General features: G+C 44.1%; 1 protein-coding gene across 1 annotated transcript in view; it reads right to left on the bottom strand.

Annotated features, from left to right (window-relative positions):
* LOC141476716 (microtubule-associated protein 1B-like) overlaps nt 1-18968 on the bottom strand; it is a 118104-nt gene that overhangs the window by 13575 nt on the left and 85561 nt on the right. The window contains exons 3-4 of the mRNA XM_074165520.1: nt 17087-17169; nt 9160-9300 (exon numbers count right to left, since the gene is read on the bottom strand). Of these exons, the coding sequence (XP_074021621.1) occupies nt 9160-9300; nt 17087-17169 (224 nt within the window). The remainder of the gene's footprint in view (nt 1-9159; nt 9301-17086; nt 17170-18968) is intronic.

Below are 18968 nucleotides of genomic sequence, written 5' to 3'. Positions count from 1 at the left end.
GGGGGGGTTGGACTAGATGATCTCCAAAGGTCCCTTCCAATCCCTACCATTCTGGGATTCTGTGATGCTCCTACAGCAGGTGGTTCTTCATTCTCCCGGTCCCCACCTTTGCCTTCTGCAACTTGGGCAGCAGGGATAGAGCACGTGCCAGTGAAGACCAAGGCACAAAAGTCATTGAGCACCTCAGTTTTCTCCATATCCGAGATAAACAGATCTCCCGTTTCCTTCCATGTTCTCCTTAGCCTTCCTTTTATCAGTGTTGTACCTCTAGATGCTTTTCTTGATGCCCTTGATGTCTCTGGCCAGATTTAAGTCTATCTGGGCTTTAGCTTGCCTAAACTGATCCCTGTCTGCTTGGACAACTTCTCTGTGTTCCTCCCAGGCTGCCTGTCCCTCTGTAGGCTTCCTTTTTGAGTTTGATTTTCTCCAGGAGCATCTTGTTCATCCAGGCAGGCCTCCTGGTGTTTTTGCCTGACTTCTTCTTTGTTGGGATGCACCGCTCCTGATCTAGGAGGAGGTGATCTTTGAATATTAACCAGCTTTCTTGGACCTCTCTTCCTTCCAGGGATTTATCCCATGGTAGTCTACCAAGCAGATAGATACCTGAAGAAGCCAAAGCCTACTCTCCTGAAGTCTAGGGTAGTGAGCTTTCTGTGCACCCTCCTCAACGCCCTAAGGATCTTGAACTCCACCATCTCATGGTCACTGCAGCCAAGGGTGCCCTTGAGCTTCACATTCCCCACCAGCTCCTCCTTGTTGGTGAGAACAAGGTCCAGCATAGCACCTCTCCTCGTTGGCTTCTCCATTACTTGGAGAAGGAAGTTATATCATCAGCACATTCCAGGAACCTCCTGGGTTGCTTATACCCTGCTGTGTTGTCTCTCCAACATATATTGGGGTGGTTGAAGTACCCCATGAGGACCAGGGCTTGTGAACATGAGGCTGCTCCTATCTTTCTATATAGGGCCTCATCTGCTCGGTCTTCCTGGTTGGGTGGCCTGTAGCAGACCCCCACTGTAATGTCACCTGTCCCTGCCCTCCCTTTAATTCACACCCATAAGCTCTCCTTTGGCTCCTCATCCATCCCCAGGCAGAGCTCCATGCATTCCAGCTGGTCCTTGACACAGAAGGCGACACCCTCTCCTTGTCTCCCCAGCCTGTCCTTCCTGAAGAGCCTGTATCCCTCCATTCCAACACTCCAGTCATAGAAGCCATCCCACCATGTCTTCGTGATGCCAATGAGATCGTAGCCCTGGAAGCATGCGCGCTTCTCTAACTCCTCTTGTTTGTTCCCCATGCTATGCACGTTTGCATAGAGGCGTTTAATTTGGGCCCCTGATGAAGCTGACTTATGGGCTGAAGCAGCTGGAATTCCTTTGTGCTGCACTCCAGGTGCTCTCCTGCTGACCTGTGACCCTTTTCCAGGCTCAGGGCATCTATTACTGGCATTGGCATCATACTGGTAGGAGTGGGATGGATTGAGGTTCCCCTGCCCCAATGACTCTAGTTTAAAGCCCTCTTCACAAGCTTAGCAAGCCTCTGACCGAAGAGACTCTTCCCCTTCTCTGGCAGGTTGATCCCATCAGGCCCCAGTAGACCAGGTTCATTAAAGCGAGTCCTATGGTCTAAGAAGCCAAACCCCTGGCTGTGGCACCAGTCCTGTAGCCATTTGTTGATTTGCCAGATTTTATTGACCCTATCAACCTCCTTCCCTTTGATTGGGAGGATTGATGAAAAAACTACCTGTGCTCCAGAGCCCCTGAATGTCACTCCCAGGGCTCTGTAGTTCTTCTTGACACTCCTCAGACTGCTCCTGGCTGTATCACTGGTGCCCATGTGAAACAGCAGCAGTGGATAATAGTGAGAGGACTGCTCAAGGCTTGGTAGTCTCTTGGTAACATCCCTGATACAAGCCCCCAGTAAGTAGCACACCTTTCTAGAGATTGCGTCTGATTGGTAAATGGGTGCCTCCATACCTCTCAGAAGAGAATTGCCTACTATATAAAAAAAAAAACTGATTGCAGTAGATCTCTGTGGGCCTGTGTGTGTGTCTTGCTTCCTTTCTTTGTGTTCCACAATTTATTTTCAGCATTTACCAAAAATAAAATGCAACAAAGATACAGTGGCTGTTTAAACAAAAACAATCCAGTCAATACCTAAATAAAGCAGAAAATACATATTTTCTTTCTTTCTTTGTTGGCCTTACTTTGTGTTCAAACCATTTGATAGGAGTATAAATAAATCTCACCCTTATGTCAGACATGGCTTTGTCTGAAAAAGAACAAAGGATAAAACATAGCAAAACAAAATAAAAGGAGTAAAGGCAGAAAAGGATGAATGATAAGGAAAATAGGAGAACCATTCCTGTTGTTTACCACAGAAATAAGAAAAGAGGGGCACCACAGACCACAGCTCTGAAACAGATTTAGGATCTCAAACATACTGCTTTATGTAGTGTCTCTGGTCAGAGCTGAAAACACATTATTAGGGAGAGACAAAAGTAGTAAAAGATCACTTCCTCTGGAAGAATAAATAAGTCTGTTGCATATATAAGGAGATAACTTGAGTATAGACCATTTATCATGTAGGGCAAATTTTCTGGCTAGGTAAAAAATCATATGGTATGATACTGGGCTAATGAATATATTGGGCCAAGGTTTGGGGTTAGTCCTATCCAGTTTATATTATACCATATTTGGATTGTTGTTTCACACTCCTAAATTCTGACTTTCTTTGCTTCTAAAAGTTGGCACACATAATGCAGACAGTGTTAAGCCACTGGTAGTATAGGCCAATGAAATGCTGGAGAAAAATTATTCCAGACATAGATCATATCTGATAGGAATAGCAAGTTCAGGAATGCCCTAGAAAAGGCTTTAATGGATTTGCATTTCAAATGGTGACACAAAGGATATGGACAGTTCCACTGCTTATGCTATTTGATAACTGAGATGTAACTGCTCGTTCTCTTCTCTGGATTCAAAGTCACTCTGGGAGGAAAGAAATATATCTGTGCTGGTTTTTGCTGGGATAGAGTTGAATTTCTTCATGGTAGATTGCCATGGGGCTGTGTTTTGGATTTGTGCTGAAAACAGTGTTGATAATACAGGGATGTTTTCATTATTGATGAGTAGTGCTTACACAGTGTCAAGGCCTTTTCTGCTCCTCATACCCACCAGCGAGCAGGCTGGGGGTGCACAAGAAGCTGGGAGGGGACACAGCTGGGACAGCTGACCCCAACTGACGAAAGGGATATTCCATGCCATATGACGTTATGCTCAGCAATAAAAGCTGGAGGAAGAAGAAGGAAGGGGGCAACGTTCGGAGTGATAGTGTTTGTCTTCCCAGGTCACTGTTATGTGTGATAGAGCCCTGCTTCCCTGGAGATGGCTGAACACCTGCCTGCCCATGGGAAGCAGGGAATGAATTCTTTGTTTTGCTTTGCTTGTGTGTGCAGCTTATGCTTTCCCTGTTAAACTGTCTTTATTTCAACCCACGAGTTTTCTCACTTTTACTCTTCCAATTCTCTCCCCCATCCCACTGTGAGGGGAGTGAGAGAGCAGCTGTGTGGGGCTTAGTTGCTGGCTGGGGTTAAATCACGACAGAACCTGATCATCTTTTCAAGCACTAAGATACATCTGTTGAAGAATCCTCAAGTTTTAAAGGTGTTACAGCTGGTGAAGGCAAACAACAAGTTGGATGCTCAGAGAAAACACAAGATTGTTTCATACCCTAGACCGCATAAGGTGAAAAAAGAAAGTTTTTCCTCTGCTAGCTGTTTTTGTATAAGCAGTAGAATGGGACATCTTCAATGTTCTGACATGGCAGAAGTTGAAAACAACACTTTTAGGCATTGCCTGCAGGGAATTCTGCAAGCTAGAGATGGATTTCTGAATAGGACTTCATAAGATTATCCCTCAAAGAGTATCCCATGACCATAATTCAGGTTTGGTCCAGTGAAATAAAAATGGACAGAGACCAGAAATACCAACTTTACTACACTACTCATCAAACTGTACATGCTTATGGATCAGGACAGCACAGGCATTCTTTCTTCTAATCACTGGTTAACAAATCACTAACCATTTTTTTCTAGCCCTTTCTTAGAATAGAACAGAACAGAACAGAATAGTTCAGTTGGAAGGGACCTAAAAAAATCATCTGGTCCAACTGCCTGACCAATTCAGGGCTGCCCAAAAACAAAAGCATGTTATTAAGGGCATTGTCCAAATGCCTCTGAAACACTGACAGACATGGGACATCGACCACCTCTCTAGGAAGCCTGTTCTGGTGTTTGACCACCCTCTCAGTAAAGAAATGCTTCCTCATGTCAAGTCTAAACCTCCCCTGGTGCAGCTTTGAACCATTCCCATGCGTCCTGTCCCTGGATCCCAGGGAGAAGAGTCCAGCACCTCCCTCTCCACTGCCCCTCCTCAGGAAGCTGTAGAGAGCAATGAGGTCGCCCCTCAGCCTCCTTTTCTCCAAACTAGACAAGCCCAGTCCTTAGCTGCTTCTCATAGGACATGCCTTCCAGCCCCTTCCACCAGCTTTGTTGCCCTCCTCTGGACGCATTCGAGTACCTTCACATCCTTCTTAACTTGTGGGCCCCAGAACTGCACACAGGACTCAAGGTGAGGCCGCACCAACGCTGAATACAGCAGGATCATCACCTCTTTTGAGCGGCTGGTTATGCTGTGTTAATGCACCCCAGGATGTGGCTTGCCCTCTTCCTCTTGGCTGCCAGGGCACACTGCTGGCTCCTATTGAGCCTGCTGTCGACCAGCACCCCCAGATCCCTTTCTGCAGGACTGCTCTCCAGCCACTCCTCTCCTGATCTGTACTTGTGCCTGGCATTACTCCATCCCAGGTGCAGAATACGGCTTTTGTTCTTGTTAAATTTCATGCCATTAATCATTGCCCAATGCTCCGATCTATCTAGAGTTGGACAACTTGTCCAGAAGAGTGCTGTCAGGAACAGTATCAAAATCCTTACCTAAAATCCCAAAAAACTCCATCCACCACCTTCCCTTTGTCCACTAGGCGGGTGACCTTATCAAATTAGACAGGACTTTCCCTTTGTGAACCCATGTTTACTGTGCCTGATGATTGCATTGTTCTTTAAAATGCCTTTCAGTAGCACCCAGAATGATCTTCTCCATAATTTTTCCAGGTATGGAGGTTAGACTAATAGGTCTGTAGTTTCCTGGGTCTTCCCTCATGCCCTTCTTGCAAACTGGAATAATGTTGGCTAGATTCCAGTTAGCGGGAACCTCCCCAGACTCCCAAGAGATTTAGAGGGGTCCTGCTGTAACATCTGCTAGCTCCTTCAGTACTCTGGGATGAATCCCATCTGGTCCCATGGACTTATGAACATTCAGCTGATACAGTCAATCCACAAACAGAAAATCACTGTTCCCACACTCATGGTTCTCCAACTCAGAGGACTGGGTAGTCCAAGGTCTAATCAGTATTATTAAAGTTTGATTTTTTTTCTAGCCTTTTTTCCAATTTTTAGACTGTCTAAAAATTTCCCATTAATTGGACCCTTTAAAAAATGTCACGTACACAGACTGCAGTATGGCAAATATGATCTTTCTTTGCTTTTGTGAAATCTTTTAGAAACGTGTGAGCCCAAGGTTTCAGAGAAAATAAGCTGGAAGCCAACACTTTAAAACAGCCATGCTGGCTGGTTGGTGAGCATGCTGCCAGCAGCAGAGATGAGCCAAGTGAGCTTTACTCAGAGACCATGGGAGTATGCCCTGCACATCCACCCCTGAGGCAATCCCTCGGTGGCTGTAACTCATAGCCAGCTACCACCACTCCGCTTTCCAGCTAACAGTTTGGCTTCCTAACTGTAATGGTAGCATTTGCCCCTAGTTTTGCATGTAGTCATAAAGTAATGATGTGTCGCTAATTAGCCAGTAATGCAAGGAGTTCAGGTTTGCAATTTCACAAAAAGTAACTGCAAACTAACAGCAACTTTTAGGCGTCATGTGCATTTCAGAGAGCAGGAATCCAGTTCTTTCCTCAACCCTACAACCATATGTTGAACAAAGAGGCTTTGAGAAAAGGATCATAGAATCATAGAGTCACAGAATCATAGAACAGTTTGTGTGGGAAGGGACCTTTAAAGGTCATCTAGTCCAACCCCCCTGCCGTGAGCAGGGACATCTTCATAGAATCATAGAATCATAGAATGGCTAGAGTTGGAAAGGACCTTAAAGATCATCTAGTTCCAACCCCCCTGCCATGGGCAGGGACACCTCTCACTAGAGCAGGTTGCTTAAAGCCCCATCCAGCCTGGCCTTGAACACTTCCAGGGATGGGGCATCCACAACTTCCCTGGGCAACCTGTTCCAGTGCCTCACCACCCTCACTGTAAAGAATTTCTTCCTTATATCTAATCTAAATCTCTTCTCTTCCAATTTAAAACCATTGCCCCTTGTCCTGTCACCACTCTTCCTGACAAAGAGTCCCTCTTCAGCTCTTCTGTAGGCTCCCTTCAGGTATTGATAGGCTGTTATAAGGTCTCCCCGGAGCCTTCTCTTCTCCAGGCTGAACAACCCCAGCTCTCTCAGTCTGTCTTCATAGGAGAGGTGCTCCATCCCTCTGATCATCCTCGTGGCCCTCCGCTGGACCCGTTCCAACAGGTCCATGTCCTTTCTGTGTTGAGGACTCCAAAGCTGGACACAGTACTCCAGGAGGGGTCTCACGAGCGCAGAGTAGAGGGGCAGAATCACCTCGCGAGACCTGCTGGCCACACTTCTCCTGATGCAGCCCAGGACACGGTTGGCTCTCTGGGCTGCCAGTGCACACTGCCTGCTCATGTTGAGCTTCTCATCCATAAGCACTCCCAAGTCCTTCTCCTCGGGGCTGCTCTCCAGCCATTCTCCACCCAACTTGTATTTGTGCCTGGGGTTGCCACGTCCCAGGTGCAGGACCCTGCACTTGGCTTGGTTGAACTTCATGCAATTTGCACGAGCCCACCTCTCCAGCCTGTCTAGGTCCCTCTGGATGGCATCCCTTCCCTCCAGCGTGTCAACTGCGCCACCGAGCTTGGTGTCATCAGCAAACTTGCTGAGGGTGCACTCTATCCCACTGTCCATGTCACCGACAAAGATGTTAAACAGTACTGGTCCCAGTACCGACCCCTGCGGAACACCACTCGTTACTGGCCGCCACCTGGACATTGAGCCATTGATTGTAACCCTTTGGATGCGGCCATCCAGCCAGTTCCCTATCCACCGAGTGGTCCATCCATCGAATCCATGAGTTTCCAATTTTGAGACCAGGATGTCGTGCGGGACAGTGTCAAATGCTTTGCATAAGTCCAGGTAAATGACGTCAGTCGCTCTGCCCTTGTCTACCAAGTCTGTGGCAGTATTGTAAAAGGCCACCAAATTTGTCAGGCACGATTTGCCCTTGGTGAAGCCATGTTGGCTGTTTCCAATCACTTCTTTATTCTCCATGTGCCTTAGCAAGGATTTCAGGAGGATCTGCTCCATGATCTTGCCAGGCACAGAGGTGAGACTGACCGGCCTGTAGTTTCCCGGGTCTTCTTTGTTTCCTTTTTTGAATATTGGAGTTATGTTCCCTTTTTTCCAGTCAGTGGGAACTTCACCAGACTGCCACGATTTCTCAAATATGATGGAGAGGGGCTTAGCAACTTCGTCCGCCAGTTCTCTCAGGACCCGTGGATGGATTTCATCAGGTCCCATGGACTTATGCACCTTCAGGTTCTTTAAGAGGTCTCGAACCTCGTCTTCTTGTACTGTGGGTGCTTCTTCATTCCCAGAGCCCCTGTTCTTGCCCTTCGTGACTTGGGCAGTGTGGTTAGGGCCCTTGCCAGTGAAGACTGAGGCAAAGAAGTCATTCAGTAGGTCAGCCTTATCCACATCCTGGGTGACCAGGTCTCCCGTTTCCTTCCGGAGGGGACCCACAGCTTCCCTCGTCTTATTTTTATCCCTGATATATCTATAGAAGTTCTTCTTGTTATTTTTCACATCCCTGGCTAGATTTAGTTCTGCCTGGGCTTTCGCTTGCCTGATCAGGTTTCTGGTGACTCGGACAGCTTCTCTGTATTCTTCCCAGTCTACCTTTCCCTAGAAAGGAAACTGATCCCTAGAAAAGAAACTGATCTTCCACTAGATCAGTTTGCTCAGAGCCCCGTCCAGCCTGACCTGGAATGTTTCCAGGGATGGGGCATCCACCACCTCTCTGGGAACCCATGCCAGTGTCGCACCACCCTCAGCATAAAAAATTTCTTCCTTCTATGCAGTCTAAATCTACCCTCTTTTAGTTTAAAACCATTACCCCTTGTCCTATCGCAACAGGCCCTGCTAAAAAGTCTGTCCCCAAATGGCTACAATAAGGTCACACTGGAGCTCATGCAAATAGGAGCACTGAAATGCCCCTACTTAATTTTGGAAACTAAATACCTAGGGATGCAGCCATATAGTTTATTTAAATATATATTTTACACAGCAGCCAAATTAAGCGTGACAGCTTGGTTACTATGGGTTTTTGCCCTATGGGAGCTTTCAGACACAGTACATTAAGCAAGATAGCAAAATAACAAGTCATGAAAGAAACAGCATTAAATATTGGTATACTTCATTCTTATATTTTTGGTATGCAAAAATCACAAGATTTACAGATTTCACTAGCAAAATTTTAAACACTACAGTAAAGAAACCAAGCAGGTAGGTGGTGCAAAAAACTACAGCCATTCCATCAGATAGCCTCTGTCTTATTTAATGTCACCTATTACTTAGCTGCCACCAGGCAAGAACCTGGTGTAAAATTCAATTTGACTGCTTTGCATGTGCACCTTAGATAAACAAGCTGTATTTTTTAAACACGACACTATCTCCTTGCATTGTCAAAATGTTTCTTAGTTTTCTTTCCCAAAGTTACAATTTAATTCCCCAAATTAAAATGTAATTCGTTAAGCAATTTACATCAAAACTAAAGTAAATCAAATAAATGTCTTGAAAGAAAGCCTATAATGAAGAGTAAAGAGCATCAGCATTAGTCAGCCAATGCTAACTCTAACAACACAGAGGGCCATTTTTAGTCTTCTAAAAACCCATGTTTTAGAAGAAACCCTTTTTTTAGAAGAAACATGACAGTGTATGGAAGACACTTTTCTGAACACACCTCTTGATCTGTGAAGATCTCAATGAAGTTCTGGAAGGAGAAGGTCCCTGACTGAAGACTGAGTTCTCCCGTGTTTTCAAAGCACTGTCCAGTTAGTACAAGGAGCTTGTGTCTTGCAGCATCTGTGATCATTAAGCGCACCTAGAGTGAAGGAGAGAAACACATCAATAATGGGAGTTACTATGTGTTTGTACATTCCTCTGAGAATATACAGTTTACCTCATCTAATTTAGAACATATTTTGCACCAGAGTGTCTGTAAGAGCCCTGAAACAAAGAAGTGGGAGAGGTCTCCCCTCCACTCCAAGCCTTCTTGAGGAATGGAATGTCCCAAACACTCAAGAAAGGATGAATAATGCAGGCCTGGTGTTCAAAGAACTGGTAAAGCTCACAGGCACCTGAAAAGCGGTGGGAGGACTGCCTTGTGAAGACAGGATAGTTCTGCCACTCATGTGGTAAGCTTGCTAGTTCTCTGTTCTTGAGGCCATCATGTCCGATAAGTGGTTTGCTTCATTATTTGTGAAAAGCGCACACACCTGCATATGCTAATGAAGATTATAGAGATCATGCTAAACATATATGACTATGGCACTAGTCTCACCACCCAAATCATGCTACACGTCACCTGAGAGAAGGGAGAAACCTGAGACAAGGCTGTCCTTGGCAAGGGGGGTGGACCATGCTAATTCAGCAAACATAAAAAGGGAAAATAAGTGCCCCTTGGGGGAACAAAGAAGATCGTGCCTGGAAAGATTTTTCCAAGAAAGAAGATGATTATGCCTGGGAAGATTCCCTGAAAAGACACTGGAACTAGGACCGGTGATCCGGTGATCTCTTTATCTCTGTCTTTTTCTCTGTCTTTTCCTTTCTCTATCCCTCAGTTTCTCTTTTCTCTTAGAGTTGTTAAGTAACGACCTTTACCGCTTGCCAGAAGTTGTTGTATAAGTAACATGCTAAGTAACACAATGCATACCTCACCGCTTGCCATAATTTGTTATAAGCCTAACCAATTATCATGGACCTAGTTACTAATCTAATAAATGTTTGTATACAGACCTTGAGATTTGTCTCACCTTAGTCTGTGCCATTGGGGATTTACAAATCTGAGTCACCCTCCCCCTCTTTCCTGAGAGTGGGACATGACAGTGTCTCAGGACTGTCAAAACATTTTCAAGTTATAGTGCTGTTTGCGAAAGACAACAAAAAAGGAGCAAAAGGGAAAAAAGGAGGCACAAGAAGCGATTAAAGTAAAAGTCTGACAAATAAACCTGTCCTGGTTTGAGGTAAAACAGAACCAACTTTCTGTTCAGCAATTTTACTTCTTATCTCAGCCTCTTCTAACTCTCTGAAATTAACAGCATATTGTGCAGAAAACTGCTCGTTCTCAGAGTGATAAGACCTGTGTTTATAGTTCGTGCTAAGGGATGGTGTGCAGAGAGGCTCCTGCTTATACCTATTGCTGTAACAACCAAGGTCAGCTAATTTCATCATTTGCCCCATTGGCGGGTTGGAAATGGAAAAGTGTAAAGTTATCACACCTGCAGGGAGGAGTGGACAGGACAGGTGACCCAGAACTGACCAACAGGGATTCCATCCCATCTGCCCCATGCTCAATATAAAAGCTGAGGGATTAAAGGGGTCAGTCTCTTTCTTCAATGGCTGGTGTCCGAGGAGGACTCTATCTATTCATCTGCCTTTGATCCCAATCCAAGCATTCCTGACTCCAGAGCTGGAATCCAGTTCCCATCCATCGCTGAGTCCAGTCTGGGACTTTCCCTGTGCCTGTTAGTGATGTGATCGTCATCCTGGGAGCTTGATAGGGTTTTGTATATATTGTATATATTTCATTATTTTCTCCTTTTTTAATTATTTCATTCATTTATTAATATTTTCATTGAAATAGTTAAATTTTTTTATGAACTCATTGTCCTGGGTTGAGAGACACAGGACTAACTTTTCTTCTAATGCTGGGGAAAATTATACTTTTAGAAGACTCTAGTGTCTGAATTTGTGAAAATATTCACATTATAGCCAGCCAGGCTCTGTGGGATTCAAGGTTAGTGTTTTCGAGCCTTGCCAGGTGCAGGGACAAGGAGGAGCAAGGCCCTGGCATTTGACCCAGGCTGGCCAACAGGAGTATTTCATACCATGAACATCACATCCAATATAAATTAGAAAAGTTTGCTGCGTAGCAGGCTCTCTCCCTGATGGCGGCGGTCCGAACAACTCCTTGCCCCGGTGCCAGAGCCCTGAGGCCTTCCCTTCCTCCTGAAGCCATTGCGCTCGCAGTGTCTGATACTTGCTATCCACTGCTGGGAGTGCACAGCTTCCTGCTGATATAGATGGCTGAGTATAATTTCTGTATATCTTATATCAGTATTGGGATTAATACTGGTTCTTTAGTATTATTGTTAATTATTTAGTCTTAGTCTATTAAATCGATTTATACTTCAACCCTTGTGTTTCTTTGTGTTCCCCGATTCCCCTTTCCGGGTGGGGAGGGGTCATCGGGTGATAGAATAATTGTCTAACGACAATAGATTGTTATGGGCTCTCTCAAACCATAACACTCATAAATCTCTTTCTCTCTCTCTCTCTCCTCTCTTTGGAGGGAGAGGTGGGGGAGAGCATCCGTCGCTCACTTCAGTGGTCAGTTCGGCTCAAACCATGACAGATTTATTGGCATCCAACACAGGACACGACCAGGGCTCAACTGGGGCTCTGATAGATTGCCTGAATAGTTTGAATTCCAGCTTTCTCAGAGATTAAGAAAGCTCACATCATATTTTTTTTGGACAGAATACTGTATCATTTCTTTATAGGGATTTGTTTAAAATTAGTTTTAAACTGCTTAAACAACACTGCTTAACCTGTCGTATGTGTTGTATAATTTACTTGCTCTTTGCATCTGTATGCCATGGTTCAAACGTGCTGCTCTGCTGTTGTGTTTAATTCTGATCCATACAGTGATTGATTGGATAGCTTCTTTACCTGCATACCTCAGGCATTATGTAATGGATTCTGTTACTATGACACTTTCAATTTTACCTTGGGAATGTTTACTCATCCCAAATTGTCACCATCAGAGCCAGGGGATGGATCTGTGTCAGATTTTGGAAATGATGGTTGCTTTTTTAAAATAATGATTTTATTGTTGATTTTACTGCATGAGTTGTAGGGTTGGTTTCTTATTAAATCTTGGTGTAGGAGTAGGTGTTATATGACATGCATTGCCACTAGTCAGACTCCATCAGCACCAGTAGAAGTTGCCCAGTGAACAGAAAGAAAAAAAAAAAAGAGGTCAGTTCGTTCCCCTGCTCCTTATGACAAAGACCAGATAAAGCTAGATACCAAGGGAGAGGATTCTTCTGATGAAGATCCAGGAATGTGTCCTTCTAAAGAAGATCCAGGAAAGGGTCACAGAATCACAGAATCCTATGGGGTTGGAAGGGACCTCTGGAGATCATCTAGTCCAAACCCCCTGCCAAAGCAGGTCTACCTAGAGCAGGTTGCACAGGAACATGTTCAGGTGGGTTTTGAATGTCTCCAGAGACGGACACTCCACCACCTCCCTGGGCAGCCTATTCCAGTGCTCTGGCACCCTCACAGGAAAGAAGTTCCTCCTCATGTTTAGGTGGAACTTCTTATATTCAAGTTTGTGCCCATGTCCTCTTGTCCTCTTGTCTTTCTCAAGCCGATCAGGGAGAGGGTCCTTCTCGGGCAGCATCAGGGCAGGAGGAGGAATCAGACGCAGAGGTAACCATTAAATCCTCTATGAAGGATTTGCGAAATATGAGAAAGGATGTTTTTTTTAATTTTTTTAATTTTGTTTGTTTTGTTTTTAAGGTTGGACTAGATGATCTTAAAGGTCCCTTCCAACCTAGGTGATTCTGTGATTTTAGCCATCATGAAGGTGAGACACTTATCTCCTAGTTGCTCCAATGCTGGGATAATGGGGCTGATACCATGGATTTGGATGGTAGAGAAGCTGGGCAGCTGGGAAACCTCACCAGAGATGGAGGCATTGATAAAGTGATTGGGAGAAAGACAAACACTCTCAGTCTCTGGAGGGGACTCATATCAGCTGAAAAGGGCAGGTATCCCTTTAAAGATGATATCAAATGCCATCCAAGCAAATGGACCACCATAGGGAAAGGTATTAAGTACCTGAGAGAATTGGCTGTGCAAGTGAATGTAGACCCTGATGAAATGCCATGCAGATGACCTATGTTGCAGAAGTTTGTACAGAGTGCACCATCGATGTATTCCCACACTTTGTCAGTACTGATCTGGGGAGCATCTGATGATGCACTAACTGTAAATGAAGTGGCTCACAGAATGTGAAAGTATGAAAGTCTCTCTCGTCCCCTCACTGTAGCAGCTGTAGAAAAATTGACTGATAAACTGAGAAAATGATTGAGAAAATGAGAAACTGTTTGATAAACTGTCTAGGATGGAGGAAAGATGCCATTCTTCCTCTGCATGGACCCATGTTGCAGCCATTAGGAGAAGACGCCCTACTACAAGACCAGCTCAGAAGAAACAACACACTACGAGATATTCTGTGGTTTTGCCTCTGTGACTATGGAGAGGACATGAGTAAGTGGGATAAAAGACCTACCTCATCCCTACAGGCACGAGTGCTTGAGTTGCAAGAATTCTTGCAGGAGGGTGGCTGCTCCAGTCCACAGGGAGCAGTTCTCCCGTCCCGGTAGGAACTCATCTGCTAATTGTAGATGTTGTTCTCAACATTAGAGGGGCTCTGCCTCCAGCCAGGAGGAGGAGAGGGATAACCGAGTTTATTGGACTTTGTGGATTCGATGGCCTAGCACATTAGAGCCACGAAAGTATAGAGCCCTGGTGCACAGTGTACCCTACTGCCATCAAATCATAGAGGGACAGAATCTATCACTATTTCTGGAGTGACAGGCGAGTCTCAAGAACTGACAGTGCTTGCTGGTGACGTGATCGTCATCCTGGGAGCTTGATACGGTTTTGTATATATTGTATATATTTCATTATTTTCTTGGTTTTTTATTATTTCATTAATTTATTAATATTTTCATTAAAGTAGTTTAGGTTTTTTCTGAACTCATAAATCTCTTGATTTCTCTCTCTCTCCTCTTTTTGGAGAGAGAGGTGGGGGAGAGCATCCGTCGCTCGCTTCAGTGGTCAGTTTGGCCCAAACCACGACAAAACCAAACTAATGACATAGGGGAAAAAAGAGCAAGGAATAGAAAGAACAAAATTTGAATGAAAAAATAATATTTTCAATGAAGAAATAATTTCCTTGTATAACTCTTGTTGAATGTTAATAGCACTGTATCAGGACAGCCTTGGCCAACTGTGTCCCATATGCTAATGAGGACAACTACATGTGTCAGACTGTTTTTGGAAGGCTGATCATCTTTTCCCAGTGTATAGCATTACTTGCCATTCAGTTGAAAAACTGTCACGAAAAAGTAACAGCCACAAATCACACATAAAAGTGGCATATTTTGACTGTCATTCTGTTGAATCATCTACAAAGTTAAAGGATGTTTCTGTTTCACCATAATCATAATCATTACCCAGAGAAGCTGTGGCTGCCCCATCCCTGGAGGTGTTCAAGGCCAGGCTGGACGGGGCCTTGAGCAACCAGGTCTAGTGGGAGATGTCCCTGCCCAGGGCAGGGGGGTTGGAACTAGATGATCTTTAAGGTCCCTTCCAACCTAAACCATGCTATGATTCTATAATCAAGCACTCAGATACAGTCACATGCAGCATTTGCATCTCATGATGTCACTAACTATGGACACTAATTTTTTTAAGTGTGCCAGCCCAAGACCTTTTTCAAAACACGGAAATAAATTATGTAGATGCCTGATGGCCCAAAGGTGAAATAGGTTCTGCAGAGCTAGGAAACTACGACAGGAAAAAAAAGTTAAGAAATGCTTTCAGATTACAGAGCATAATGTATGATACACATGAAAGAACTTCAAAAGACACATAAATTCTGTGTCTGGGTATAATCAAGGCTTCCTGAGGGACTACCAGAATTTTGTCTGATGATTTCAAGATCACTACAGAAATATTGCAAGGTGATGATTCTGTTCAGCTTTACCCTTGGTTGAAGTCCCAAATTGTTTGAAGAAAGTGAGCAGCAAGACAGCTTCACTCAAAACAGAGTTAAAGATGGAATGTGAACTGAGACAGGAGCGTAAGCAGATCAGCACTTTCCAAGACTTATGGTAGAGACACAGGAGTGTTAGAGCAATGGAGTGGGATCTTCTTAAGAAGGAAGTAACTGCTCATGGGGTTTACAGAAACTTGTTTTCTTTGGGCAACTGCAATCTCTCTCCCTTTGGTCTTCTCTCTTTTGGGAGGTATTTGGCAGCTGACAGAACATGATAGGAGCTTTGGGCAGAACTATGCTCAGACTACAACCAGTATGGCTATTACCAGCCAGACTAGCAGGAATTTGTTTTAATATCTTTTGCCTTTGTTTTTCCTGAACCGATAGATTCAATTTCCTCTTCTGGTGAAAATCAGAGCTCCATGGTATATCACTGTCTCCCCAGATGCAACCTGGAAATCTCTTGATATGTAGAACTAAGTTTTCTATTTGCCATAATGGGCAAAGCATGTCTATTCCAATCTCCAATTTAATTCTGTCTCTTTCTTATAATCTTGTTCTGGCTATTGTCCAGTAAGAGTCTCACTTAGCCAGCCAAGGTAACTCAGTTTGTAACTTCTGGCTGTGACCAGTCTGGCAAGATGAAAGTGAAGAAAAGATTGCCTCTCACAGTCTAGTGAGAGGAAATTAACAGTAACTTAGTCAAACATCTTCCAGAGCCAAAGGAGTAAAGCCAGAGGTCAGAAGGCATTAATCAGCCTCAGACTATGTTCTTCCATGCGGTCATCCATCAAAGGAATGACAAGCAACAGTGACAGAAGTAGCATTTCCCTACTTTTGGCAGTTCCTTCAGCTCTTCCCCTCCCTCATCCTTTATAGCTTTTTACTCTGAAAGCCTGAGTGTATTAAAGACAACCTGAAGAGCTGCTACCCACCTGACACCTTTGTTCCTTACCAAGTACCTCTAATGCAATGTAAGATATTTTCACATGTATTTTTTTAGTGCATGAGCTCTCATTAACTAAAGTTACTTACTTTTTTAAACTTTTAAAACTTCAGAAATTTCATTTGTTTTGGTGTGTTTCTTCCTGTTTGTGTTTAAGATCACTTAAGGTTGGTAACAAAATAGATTTTTCACAAAGTACTGCAAGCGGAGCCACTTCATTTCCCAAGAGAACATGTACTATGTCAGTGCTTCCCAGCACTGACTAGCAATGTAATTATCCCTATTTTTTACAATCTTCAGTCTCACTAGCTAAATTTGTCAATTTTGTCTTTGAGCTACACACTCAGTTCTTTGATTCTAGCAAGTTCATGAGGAATTGACAGTCCTCTTCTGGGGCACTCTCCAGAGTCCATTGATCATGTCACGTGCTTTTTGAAGGACAGATCACATAGATCAACATAGAGTCACCACCACATAGATGGTAATTCTTCTTGTAGACCTAAATTTATCTCAAGGCACCTGATTTCTTTTCAGGCACTTTTTCAGATGTAAAATAGGCATCCAGAGCTACCAAACAAAGGAGGAGCAGAAGAAAAGCAGATGCAGTTTCACCACAGCTGCCTTCACTTCATCAAGAAGGGAATTTGGTGTGTTATGAGGAAATGAGTGCTGGGATAAGTGGTGTGTTTCTGTCCTATGCCTTTGATGCTTTATCAGGAGTCTGGTAAACCAAGAAGAAAATCAAGGGATGTTTTTGATGATATTTGCTCCTAATGTCTTTACATCCACAGTTAGGAGCTGCTCTCAACCTGTCCACTTAGTTGAGCTTTTATGACACATCCTGTGAAGTATTTCTGATTGACTTACCTCAGTACTAACTGCTTCATCTGAGGGATTGATCAGGACTACAGTTTCTAAAACATCACTTCTGTGGTGAAGAATCTTCTGACCTGCAAGCACAGAGAGGAAAAAAGGAAAAGACATTAAATTCAACCAGCATGGTTTAAACCAGTGCTTTCTCTGAGCTAGTTATATGTTCCACTGTGTGACAGCCCTCTGGTTACACAGGGCAGTGCACACCGGCCACAGCAACTACTGTGCTGGCTCGTGTCTTCAGAAATACCCACGGCATGTGGTCCTATGGGCCAGAAACACCACTCCAGAAAATTCATGGTAATGAAAACGAACTGGCAACAGCGCTGGGTCCTGTCCCTTCCCCCTGGCAGGAGGAGTCGCTGTTACTCACCTTGGCCTTACTGAGCTGGTGTGGATCAGGGACTATAGTAACCGTCACCAGCTGAACTGGATTTTTATAGACGTGTCTACACCACAGATACAGCTGAGGTTACACAGCCCTGTAACATGCCTAGGTGGTTTTAAATGAGCTTTTCCAGCATCTATTGGTGGCTTAGCTGCAGCAGGAGGAAAGTCAGCATGGGCTGCAAATTTCCCCTGCAAGAAGCAAAGTGAATACTTGGGCCATATGCTGGCGCTGCCCATCATGGCTAACAAGCACAATTTGTGAGACAAGCAAAGGAGCCCAGGGATATCCCCGGTCCCTCATTTGGATGTGAAGTCACCTCATTGGATGTGAAGTCTCTGTGTTCAAAGAGCACTTAAGACTGGCTTTGCTATCTCTTGTGCAACCCAGGGGGGTGAAGACTCATCTGGCTATCAGCGGATGAAGACAACGAGGGAGCCTCCTGTAGACAGGACTGTCCTGTTTTTCATCAGCAAAGACAGTAAAATTAAGAGAACAGAAACTTGTGTAGTTCTTTATTTCCTCAAGAGGCTACCATGCCTGATGACTGACCTTTGCCTCATTACCTGTGAAATGCATATTGAAGTTGACACCTCTGTATATACTAATGAAGATTTTAGAGATCATGCTAAACATATGACTATAGCACTCCTCTCTCCACCCAAATCATACTACACATCACCTGGGGGAGGGAAACCTCGTGATTTTGAGGATAAAAGATGGAGAAAATGACTGTTAAATTGGGAGAGAAGAACCTTGATACCTGACAGACCAGTCAACATGCTGCGTTCTCTTCCTCCACCCTTCCTCCTCCCTCCCTTACCCAGGATGCCTTCCTGGGTAAGGACTGCGCCTTCCATCCTATGGTGAATGTTACCCCCTGGCTGTTGTATTATCATTATTTTTGCTAGCAATATTAACCTTAATTAGTAGCGCTATTGTAGTTAGTGAATTTATCAATGGTCATCTCAAATCTGTTCTGTTGCTCTCAATAAAATAACTAATTTGGATTTTTGTGAATCTGACTCAGTGAAAGTCCTGGGACTCTGACAGACAAATACCGAAACTACAGTCCTTTTAATGCAACAGCTCCCATCCCATATAAAATTTCAGAAAGGTCTTTACTTTCTGGTATTAGTAACGTGGTCCTATGTCAACTGCTTGAGAAACAAATAACCACCCTCATTTATTAAAACCATCAACAATTTTGTAAGAGCAGCACAGGCTTAATGCTCAGGTTGATACTCAGATGCTCAGCTGGAATGAAAGTCTCCCATGGGAAGAGTTTTATCAAACAGAAATGAAATATCTCAGTGGGGGAGCAGAATGCAGCAACAGCATTTCACAAACTGGCAAGAGACTGCAACTTGTCAAACTACAGATGAAGTGGGAGAATCTGAGACTTGTGTAGAAGATCTGGGGTTGCTTTAAATTAACTCCACCAGAATTTTACAGCATATGTCTACACATTGGACAGAACACTTCTGT

This window comes from Numenius arquata, chromosome W (genome assembly GCF_964106895.1).
Source record: "Numenius arquata chromosome W, bNumArq3.hap1.1, whole genome shotgun sequence".
Lineage (NCBI taxonomy): Eukaryota > Metazoa > Chordata > Aves > Charadriiformes > Scolopacidae > Numenius > Numenius arquata.
The sequence above is the reverse complement of the archived record's forward strand: the minus strand, read 5'-3'. Positions and strand labels throughout refer to the sequence as shown.